General features: G+C 43.3%; 1 protein-coding gene across 2 annotated transcripts in view; it reads left to right on the top strand.

The window, feature by feature from the left end:
* The window catches only part of COPG2 (COPI coat complex subunit gamma 2), a 95,622-nt gene that overhangs the window by 69,644 nt on the left and 14,986 nt on the right, over positions 1-10,992 (top strand). For both annotated transcript variants that reach the window (XM_021699293.2, XM_021699294.2), the window contains exons 15-20: positions 856-931; positions 1,760-1,863; positions 2,373-2,498; positions 3,574-3,636; positions 4,098-4,237; positions 4,805-4,976. In XM_021699293.2, coding sequence (XP_021554968.1) covers positions 856-931; positions 1,760-1,863; positions 2,373-2,498; positions 3,574-3,636; positions 4,098-4,237; positions 4,805-4,976 — 681 coding nt within the window. The remainder of the gene's footprint in view (positions 1-855; positions 932-1,759; positions 1,864-2,372; positions 2,499-3,573; positions 3,637-4,097; positions 4,238-4,804; positions 4,977-10,992) is intronic.

The raw sequence follows: 10,992 nt of genomic DNA, 5'->3' as shown, positions 1-10,992 counted from the left end.
CCCCCCCCCCCCCCCCCCCCCCCCCCGCATGAGTCCCGCGGGCATCCGGTCTGGTCTCCACACTCTGCATACAGGATGTGCCTACAAACTGGCTGTAGTGCGGTCTGCTACAGATACCCACATTTATCCCGTATTTAACGTCCACTCCTAAGAACTCTGAGGTGCACCCATACCTGTTTTGTTCTCCCCCTGCTCCCCGGAGCAGAGCGTCCGCCTTAGCTTCGCTCGGCTGTGTCCATTCCAGTATCGTACACGCTCTCTCTGCCCGGAATGCTCCTCTCCTGCCTTCTTCCCCTGGCGAACGCTGCGTGGCCGTCAGGTGTTTGCACAGCTAGCAAGTGTCGGCTCCCCGGCTTACTTCTCCAGCAGTTCTAAGTTGCATTCTGGATGTAGTTCTCCCAGGACTTCCTTGTTATCTCTTCCCTCGCCTGTCTTCCGCACTAGAGTACAAGTCCTGGAGGTCAGGAACTGTGTCTTTCCTCTTTCCGCCCCCAGCACCTGGCACAATTCCTGACAAAGGTTAGGTGGGCGATAAATCTTTACTGAATGAAGTGAATTTAACAACAGAGTTTCTTATTATGCTTGGGGCTGGTTGTTTGAGTTAGAGCTGAATTACATCACTGTGATATACAAGGGGTTGTGGTCAGAGTGGAGGAGAGCTCATGCAAGAAATACATATGATTCTTGGAGGATTTTCCTATTCGTAGCTCTCTTGGGCCTGCAGATTTCTAGTTATGCTTACATGGATCAAGGAAATAAAGTCAAGAAACACTCTTTTAATTTCTTTAATGATGATTGCTTAACTCTGAGAAACCAATACAGTATTTATTTGTTTTATTTTATGCTTCATTATAGCTGCTGTGAGTGCTTTGGCTAAATTTGGGGCTCAAAATGAGAATCTTCTCCCAAGCATCCTTGTACTCTTACAAAGGTAAGTAAAACGATGTCTTTTTTTTTTTTTTTTTTAAAGAAACACCATATGACTGAATAGAGAATTTATCAAATCCTTTGTGGGGCCTGAGAGTAGAACAGACAGAGTAAGTCAGGGGCAAATGGCATTTGTTACCTTTCTAGTAATCTTGTATGTGTGCTGTGTATGCGTAAATTTGACTTTGAATTTATGTTGTGTGAGTTTGAGGAAGTAACTTAAATGCTCGTGCCTCAATTTGCATAACAGGGGCCAACTTCAAAGTGATTCACTGTGGAGAGTTGAAAAATCAGCTTTTCATGGTTTCTGTAACTCCCTATTTGATGAGGAAAAGACCTGCTTTCGCAAATACTCTGTGATTACATCTTGTAATTGAAGCAGAAAAATTACAGGCCAAAGGCTGGCCGGTTTAAATAAAACAAATTGTCATTTGAGTGGTAACAATGCCTGGATTCTGAATCCTTGTTAGTATCCTTGGAAAGCAGAATATTCCCGTCTCGTAATTATAAAGAAGTCTAAATCTACCAGGGTCATGTGGTTGCATATTCAAGAATAGACTCGCAACTGCTCTCTCGTGTTGTTGTGTCCTTCCTAATTATTCGAATGCCTACTCATGTCGTGCTTCTGGTTGGGAATGACCCTATTTTTTTTACCAATTTAGAACAGTCTCCCAAACTTATGGAGATTGTAGGATCCACCGCTGGCTGTTATGGAGGTCTTTTATAAAGGTAGTATCAGATGGTCTGAACTGTGCCCTTTAGGTGTGATAAAGAAGGCTCTTGGCAGTTTTTAGGGTACCGTGACCTGCCCCTTCTGTGTCCCCCTGGACAGGTGTATGATGGATACCGATGATGAGGTTCGGGACAGAGCCACTTTCTATCTGAATGTGCTGCAGCAGAGGCAGATGGCACTGAATGCCACATACATCTTCAACGGTCAGTGAGAGCCAAGAATGGAGACAAATACACTTTTGTTCCCCAAATGGTGTCTTGGAGGCATTATCTCATAATTTGCATATGAGCCGACTTCATTAGGCAAAATGCTTGTTTTTTTTTTTTTGTCTTTGACTGCACTTTCATTTCTAGGGGAACCTAAAGTATGTAAAGGCCCAAGGAACATGGCTTGTTCCTGGTTCTCCTTGAGCTCCCTCTTGGTTGGGTTTACCTTTTTTTCTTATGTTACGATTGTTCCCACATGGCTAAGTTGCTTTCTTTTCCGAAAGGTACTTAAAATTTGTTGGAAATTTTTATGCTCTGCTCTCATGCTTCCTTGGGCAAAATGATAAGGCAGTTTTATAAAATAGCTTCATTTTTAATGATTTTGGCTATAAAGTCTATGGTTTTACTCTACTCTTCTCTTTTGTCAGAAAACTTAGGTAAATACTACAAATCTGGGCCTGCCTGGATCCTAGGATTGTTATAATGCTGAGATTTCTGTTTCATAGGCCTCACCGTCTCAGTGCCAGGGATGGAGAAAGCCCTCCACCAGTACACACTGGAGCCTTCGGAGAAGCCCTTTGACATGAAGTCTGTTCCTCTTGCTATGGCTCCCGTGTTTGAGCAGAAAGCAGGTAGTGGGAACGCTTAACTGTTAGTTTTCTATGTGGTTTTCTATGTTTTGCATCCATCAAATATGCTGTTAGTGTATTTCTCAAATACCTCTTTTGTTTGTTTAATTGTTGTTCCTAAATCTTATGGCACTAAGATGGATGTATTTTTTTTAATTAGGCTTTTAAGTAGTTTTTTCCTGGGGCGCCTCGGTGGCTCAGTTGGTTGAGCATCCAACTCTTGGTTTTGGCTCAAGTCATGGTCTCAGGATCACAAGATCGAGATCGAGCCCCACGTTGGCTCCGCGCTCAGTGGGGGTAGTCTACTTGAAAGATTCCCCCTGCCCCTCCCCACTCTTGCATGTCCATGTGCACTCATTCTCAGATAAATAAATCTTTAAAAAAAATTAAAAGTTGTCCCCTGGTTTTCGCATAGAGTATGAAACATTACCTAGATTGAGTCTTTTCTTCTTTTAATGCTAAGTGTTAACAGCATTTGAAGTTAGTGGTCACTGTGTGTCTCAGAACAGTGATTGTGCTGTTACCTCCTGTTTTTATTTTCTGAAATTGGTAGTTTCAGTTAATTTTGCTATTGGAGGTTTGTTGTGAAAGAATATATGGGACAAGATCATAAAAAATATTCCCAAAGAATTTCAAACTTTAAAACTCGAACAACAACAACAAAAAAAGAAAAAAAGTGTTTAGTGGCTCAAACTAAGGATGAAAGATATTATGCTGACCTTCAGATTTTTCAGTTTTTCTGTTGATACTATACCAGTAATTTTTCCTGTTTGAATCATGAGATTTGTTTTATAAATTGCTCCTCCTTTTAAGAGTAATTTTTTTTTGTACCTCCTGGTCCATTTAAAGCAAATTCTGTATTTTTAGGGCCACTTTATTATTTCACAAAATACGTTCACTAAATACACTTTTTAATTTAAGCATCTCTCCAAAAAAGGTGACAAAGAACCTACTGGTATGATTGAGGAATAGCTCCTTATATATCTGCTAGAAGTTTCTGTCCTCATTTCTTTTGTCTGCATTTTTAGTTTGATAGTGGGAGGGAAACTCACTTGATTGCTCATATCTGTCTTTGTAGAAATCACACTTGTGGCCACGAAGCCAGAGAAGTTGGCTCCTTCCAGGCAAGACATTTTCCAAGGTATGATGATTTGATGTGTAGAAATAATAGTCTTGCATCCCAGGCATTGCAAATATAATGAAGTCCACTACTTTTATTCAAAGTGACTAATTCTTAGTACAGGAAATCTTTGTATGACTGAATATCTGTTGTTACAGGTGACAGTTACCTGGAGTCCATGGGACTTTTCAGTTTCCAACTGCTAACTCACTAGCTGGGAGTATTGTCTTTACTCTGTATCTTGGTTAATAGGGAACTCAAATTCTACAAAATGAGGAATTTAGTTTCTTTTTTTTTCCCTTGTAGTAATTCAGTATATAAAAACTCTCTTAAGAGACTATTTCACTAAAGTTTGGGGATATATTAGTTGAGCCTTCAACTGTGACGAAGGCAGTGGAAACTTAAAACATTTTAGGCACCCAGAGTAATGTCTGTTCCTTTCTCATGTTACTTTCTTCCTTCTCTTCTTTTTTTCTCAAAAGAACAATTGGCTGCCATTCCCGAGTTTATGGATCTGGGACCCTTGTTCAAGTCTTCTGAGCCTGTTCAACTTACAGAAGCAGAGACGGAATATTTCGTTCGTTGTATCAAGCATGTGTTCACCAATCACATCGTGTTCCAGGTGAGGGACGTGCCCTCACCAGCTCCCATAGCAGCTCCATGTGCTCAGAGACGGGTATTGCTTCCCCTCTGGCTTATGATTCCAGCTGCTTTCTACTGAGAAGGGACTTGGCCTCATTTCTGGGGGTTTTCCTGACTCCATAGCTACAGAAACACCTCTATATGAGGGCTAAAATTTATAAGGACATAAAACCGAAATGTCTGAAGGAGTCAGACATCACATAGAACCTCTTCAAAAATAATCCTCATTTAACATCAGGGTAAATTAAGTGGGTCGTTCCAAGAACTTGGATTTCAATATGATTCTTAGCCATCAGACTTCTACCATCTTGTTTGGTAGAACTCAATCTCAGGAAAGAGAAGAAACTGACGAATAAGAGAAACAAAAGTTAACTCAAGGCAACCCCTGTTGCCTCAAGAAAAGTCTTAGGAGGAGACCTGCAGGACAGTTCAGAGAGGGAAAGGCTAGAGGGTTCCAGAACGGAGTCGTGGGTCACAGGTGGGAAGGAACAGCTTGCTTGAAAACAGTTGTTAGCCCTCATAACTTTTCTGTCTGCTGACTTTTCAGTTTGACTGTACCAATACTCTTAATGACCAGCTGCTGGAGAAGGTGACAGTGCAGGTGGACCCGTCGGATTCCCATGAAGTGCTGTGTTGCATCCCAGCCCCCAGCCTCGCTTACAATCAGCCAGGAATATGTTACACTCTGGTTCGCCTGCCTGATGATGACTCGACAGCAGGTACTAACCCACAGGAGGGAAGAGAGAGGAGTAAGAAGGCGTTACAACTTGAGCTCTTAAATGTCTGGGCAAATGTGTGGGGTTTGGGAATATGGTTCTTTTCCAGAATGAAATGTAATGATAATGACGGTATGTTTATATTTATAAAATTAATTACTGCTGCAGAAATATTAACTTTATAACTAAGTCTCTGAGTAATATTTGCTGGGCGTTTAATGTTAAAAACTGAATGTATATGGTGGTAGCTCAAAAAGGAACTCAGGCTTCCTGGTGGAACAGTGTAACCACTAATGAGGGTTCAGGGACCTGACGTCTCCTGTGAAGGGTCATGGCCTCCTCATCCCTGATGTTTGTTTCTGGGCCATCCTAAGGACTTTGTATTTAGTAGGTCCATGGCATTTTAAAGTAATTGTTTCTGGGGTCCTATCACACAAGGCTGGTGTCTGACAGTATGTCTCATCCTAATGAGTGGCTTAGCCAACTTCTGTGTAGCCACATTTGAGAAGGGCGTTGTGAGTCTCTCCTTGACCCTATCTGCAGTTTTGAGAGAGGGGCAGGGCAGCCTATGAAGGAGGGCCAACTGCTAGGGCCAGTAGGGTCTACGTATTTGGGGTTTGAGGTCTTGTGACTGACCTTTCGTGAATGTCAAATATTTATTGTACTTGATTTCTTTTCCCATTTTCCCACCTGAATTCTTCTCTTCCCACATCCACTCCACATCTCGACACTGTTACCCAGTTTTTACAGAAATAAGCACCCGTATCGCATTTATGTTTTGAACAATTTTATTACTAGTACAGGAAAAAACAATTTTTACTAGTAGTACACACAAAAAAACAATTTTTACTAGTACACGAAGAAACAATTTTTCCTACTGGTACAGGAAAAAAACAGAAGTTAACAAAATTCACAAATACTGGGGAAAGAAGTTACAGAGTTACAAGAAATCGTAAAAGTACTAGTAAATAGTTATCCCTGGTCATCATTCAGTTCTGTCTGGGGCTTAACCTGCCTTCTCTTAGCCCCTTTCCCAACTCCCCTTTTAGATGTTGGTTCTGGGAGCCCCTGCCCAGTCTCCTCTGTGTTGGACGATAGACCAGGCTACTCACTCTAGCACGAGGTAGATTCAAGTTGGCACCATTGCTGGGTCTGAATCCCAGGTGGTTCCCTCTGGCCCTCGGCGGACCTGCACTTCTCTTCTGCAGCCACTCTGGATCCATAACCCCCTGGGTAGGAAGGCACTTTCCTATCTGGCTTCCAATATTTCTCTTTCAAGCATTTGGCCATCTGACTTTGACTTTTAATCACCTCCTTTATCTCTTTATGAAGTTTCTCTCGCTCCATCCCCTTTTGGCTTCACTTTCTCTCCTGGTCTGTTTCCCTCTGTCTAAAGGATGTCCACTAATGAACTTGGCTGTACTCTTTAAGTCAAGCTAGTTTTATTAACCCTTGTTCCAAACCAATATTGGGGCCCAGTCTTAACATCGCCCTGTGGCTTTAGCCATCATCCTGGGAAACTGCATTTTATCATTTTTTTTCCCAATAGCCACCTCTCCTTTTTTCAAAATTCCCCCCTTATTGTACTTCTAAGATTTCTGTTTTTTTTTTTTAAGAGATGCCATTACTTTGCAACTTAATTTTAAAGGGAAGTGAAATGCTGAACTCACTGAAGAATCCAACTCTTCCCAACTGAGAATACTAGCTCCTCCCATTTCCCCAGGTTCACTTGGATAATTGATAACTCAGGTGCCTCACACCCCAGGGAGTGGTCTTAACAGAATACAAGAAATACAAGATTACAATATCAAAATACAGAAAACAACAATATCAAAATTACAGAAATTACATTGTACAGGAGAAAACAACCACAACAATAAGAGAAAACATTTCTATCAAGAGAAGAAGCATAGGGAAGGTTTTCTCACCCCTCCTTTCTAAGGAGTTAATTTATTTTTAAAACGTAGATCTTACGTTAAATTAGCCCAGAGGTTTCAACCTTTGGTCTGCTGGCTATGGACTCTTTTGCTTGGTGGTTTGTTAGTATTTTGTTTATAAAAATTTGGCACTTGGAGAATTTTCTTTGTTTCCTTTTAAACGTTTCAAAGGGTTTGCTGATTGGTGTTAAACTCTTGTTTAGAGTTATAAACTCTTGTCTTTGCATCTTGGAGAAAAGAAATGGAATTTTGTCCCAACACTTGGACCTTTAAAACTTAATTGTTAGTAGTCAATTTATATTTGACTCATCATATACCTGCTTAAAACCAAACTCCTTTCTATTCTTTAGTCTTGGTCAGAAATTCTCACATTTTTAATCTACGGCCAATTCAGAGTCTTTGCTGTGCAAGAAGAGAAGTGAAATACCAGGGCATAGATGGTAATAAGAGTCTTCTACCCCCCTCCCCACCTTTTGCATTTTCCCCACTGCAAATACTATGAATTTTTCCAATCACCTGAAGATCTATACATCACTTCTACTAATTGCAAAAAGTATATTTTTCATACAACCACAGAAGAGAAAAGAAATTACACAGATTGCGATTTCTATCAACTTGAAAACTGTATAGCATAATAGAAAGACAGAGATAGATAGATTTTTGGGAGATAGATTGGGATCTGGATTTTGACTGCTACATATGGACTGGGTAACTTAGACAGATTATTAATTCTCTGTAAACCTTTTAGGACTGTTATAAGGATGAAATGAAATTAAATAAGATGATTAGCATGGTACCAGACACATAGTAAATACTCAATAAATAGAAGTTGTTATTGCTTCAGTTCTGGAACTACCCACTTTCTCCCTTTATCATCTTTAAAATCAAGTCTTCCACAGTTCACAGGACACACACACCCCAACCTCCAGAGAGTTGTTCTAGCAATTATCCTGATCTTTGCTGCATCTTTAAGCTTTCTCTCTCCCCCTTACTTTATATGTGTGCAAAAAATCTAAACCCCATCTGACAGAATTTACCTGAACCCAACATCAAGAGGCTTGCCTAAGTAGGGTGTCCTTCCTGCAAATCGTGGGCAGTGTGTGGAAAGAGTTATCCGTATCACAGATCTCAATTCTGAGTCCTACTGGTCATCTTCTGTCCTCCAGCTGTTCCTCCTTTATGCAAAAATGTTCAGAAAAGCCTTCAAGGCAGCATTCTTTCTTAGCGTCCTTTCCCATTCAGCAGCTTCCTTTCCCCTGAGGCTTTACTGCACTCACAGATGACGTGTGCAACATTCTACAAATCTTTCCCCTCGGGCGCCTGGGTGGCTCAGTTGGTTGAGCGACTGCCTTCGGCTCAGGTCATGATACCGGAGTCCCGGGATCGAGTCTCGCATCGGGCTCCCTGCTCAGCGGGGAGTCTGCTTCTCCCTCTGACCCTCCTCCCTCTCGTGCTCTCTGTCTCTCATTCTCTCTCTCACAAATAAATAAATAAAATCTTTAAAAAAAAAAAAAAAAATCTTTCCCCTCACTGGACCTCGAGGTTGGCCCCTGCCTGTTGAACTTTGTGTCCCCCTCCCTATTCAGAATCACTGTGACCCCTCTGTAGCTTGTATTATGGGACCATCAGGCCTTAGTGCCTCACGCTTCTCATCTCAGACCACTTCAGCCCATTTACATAACTCACTCAAAAGGTCTGCAACGGAAAATATCCATCCTAAGATCCAGCTGAACAGTATATACATAGGAGCCTTTTTCTCCTTCTGTCATGAGGGACGCTGATGACAACTCATAGCTCATGTCTGCTGCTGGGCTCGACTCTCTGCCAGCACTTCCTTGACCCCCATCCTCACTTGAGCTACTGCGGGATTCCGACGTGCTCAAACCACCGCCCCCCTCGGCCAATCTGTAGTCTCCATTCCATTCTTTGGTGTTTGATATTAATCATATTAACTACTGACACTCTGGATGAACAGCTTCAATTACCTAAAATCTATCTCAGATTTTTTCACTTTTACCTACCTCCAACCACTCACTGGGATCCTTATTCATGACCCTTCATGAAACTTTGCATTCTTCCAAGCTAAGCACATATTCCGCATTTTTATTCAAATACTAAAAAAGTAGGATAGGTAGAACATTATTATTCAACCACCACTTTCTCTGCCTCAATCACTAGAATGGGTGTCAGTCTAGCCTTAGAATCAGTATTCCTTCAGTCTGACCCATTATGAGATTGGCCAAGATTACCAGTCTCCGATCTCCTTATTCACCTGCTCATTCATCTTGTCACCGATCTGGCTCTCCTCAAATACACTGAAACTGCTAACATTCCCTTCTCTGCTTATTTTCAGCCTGTCTTCCCATCTTATTTACATGTTCCCTTGTCACCCCATCATCAAGGTACAAATCTTTATTGCTGCCTTTCTTACATGATAACATCTCTCCAGAAGGCAACGTAAACGTGGCATATCCACCCATTTCCTCTTGTCCCTTCTTTTGGCCTTAGGGAAAAACCTCTGCTTTTTTGTAGCACTCAGGCTTGCTTCCACTTGGGAACTTCCTCCTTAACCTACTCTCATCACTCAGAATTCCTCTGATCTTTGGACATCTGAAGCACCTTCAGGCTTCACTTCCTGAATTTATCTCCAGATGATATGACGTTATTCTCCTGGATCTACCCATTTCCCTGTGATTATCTGAGAGAGTTTGCAGGCAGACACCTCTTTCCTACAACAGTTGATTTTTATATATTTCCCCCATTTTCCTTTATCCCATTAACAGTGATCAAGTTAATAGGCAGTGCTGTGCATCATAACCATTAGAACATTGCTCAATAATTCCGAGAATTATTTAGTAAGTACACTGTCAGCTTAATTCCAATTCCATTTTAACCACTTCTCTTTCCATTTTTCCTCTGCTCATTTCCATTGGAAGAACAGTAAATATATAAGTAGGGTGTCACCGTCGACAGCATGCATATTTACCAGTGCTCGGTGCGGTGCTTTCAAAGTCCAGTGAGCTGCCCTGGACCACCCGTGCTTTATGCTTGGCTGTCCCATAGCCTCTCCCTCTGGGAATATTCTACATTGTCTATCGTCCCATCAAAGAGCGCTTGCCCGCAGATACAACAGCACCCACTTGTTCTCATATTCCTTAGCATGCTCCTGCCCTCTGGCCTCATTACCACACACACCTTTCCTCTTGCCCCCAGAGCTGCCGATGTCCCCGGATGGGAGTTCTTCAGGGCACTCTTCCATTCTCCGTGATGCCCTTTTACCAAACCCAAGCCCCTCAAGCCACCACAGGTTCTCTACTCCTCCACTGGCCTATCCCTTTGTTGTCCCATCTGCTCCTGTGACACACCCTCGACCACCCTCCCATGGCGGCCCCAGACTCCACTGTCTCTCGTTTACATGCTGTGAGCGGGATCACCGTGCACAGAGACAGACCCTTGGCTCTACCCTCAGCATCCTGTCCGACTTCACCACCACCTGCCAGGCACGTGAGGGAGTCCCAGCTCTGGTCCTGCACATCTGCTCCCTACCTGACCTGCACCCTGGCTGACCAGCTTCTTCATCCTCCGGGTACTGTACTGACTCCACCTGAGGCTTCCAGCCTCCCCGCCACCCCCCCCGCCCCCCCACATCGTACCGGAGGCCTTCTTGGCTACATCCATTTGCTCGCTGTCTGCCTGGGCCGGGGTCCTTCTCCCCCACGTCTCACAGCCCTGACTCTGAGGCCGACCCCGTCACCTGCCCCGGCTCAGGGGCTCACCTGCTCAAGCGTCACCTCTCTGCCCGCCTTCCACCCAGTGACTCTCACCCGAGGACCCATGACCCCCAAGACCGCCTATCAGCATCATCGTCTGGCCGTGTTTTGGGGTTTGCTTTTGTGTTTTTTGGGGTGTGTTTCTGCACTGAGCAGAGCACTGCTCCCCCTCAGATGTTCTGATAGGCCTGCCTTGGGGGCCATGCCCACAGCCCCCCTCGGGTGAAAACCACCCCCCCATCCTCGGGAAGAGTCACTGCAGTGGAAGCCCACCCGAGCCCCTGGGCTGCACTCTGCCCTCGCGCACCTCTG

Source organism: Neomonachus schauinslandi, chromosome 12 (assembly GCF_002201575.2).
Source record: "Neomonachus schauinslandi chromosome 12, ASM220157v2, whole genome shotgun sequence".
NCBI classification, from domain to species: domain Eukaryota; kingdom Metazoa; phylum Chordata; class Mammalia; order Carnivora; family Phocidae; genus Neomonachus; species Neomonachus schauinslandi.
This window is presented reverse-complemented; position numbering and strand designations above follow the sequence as displayed.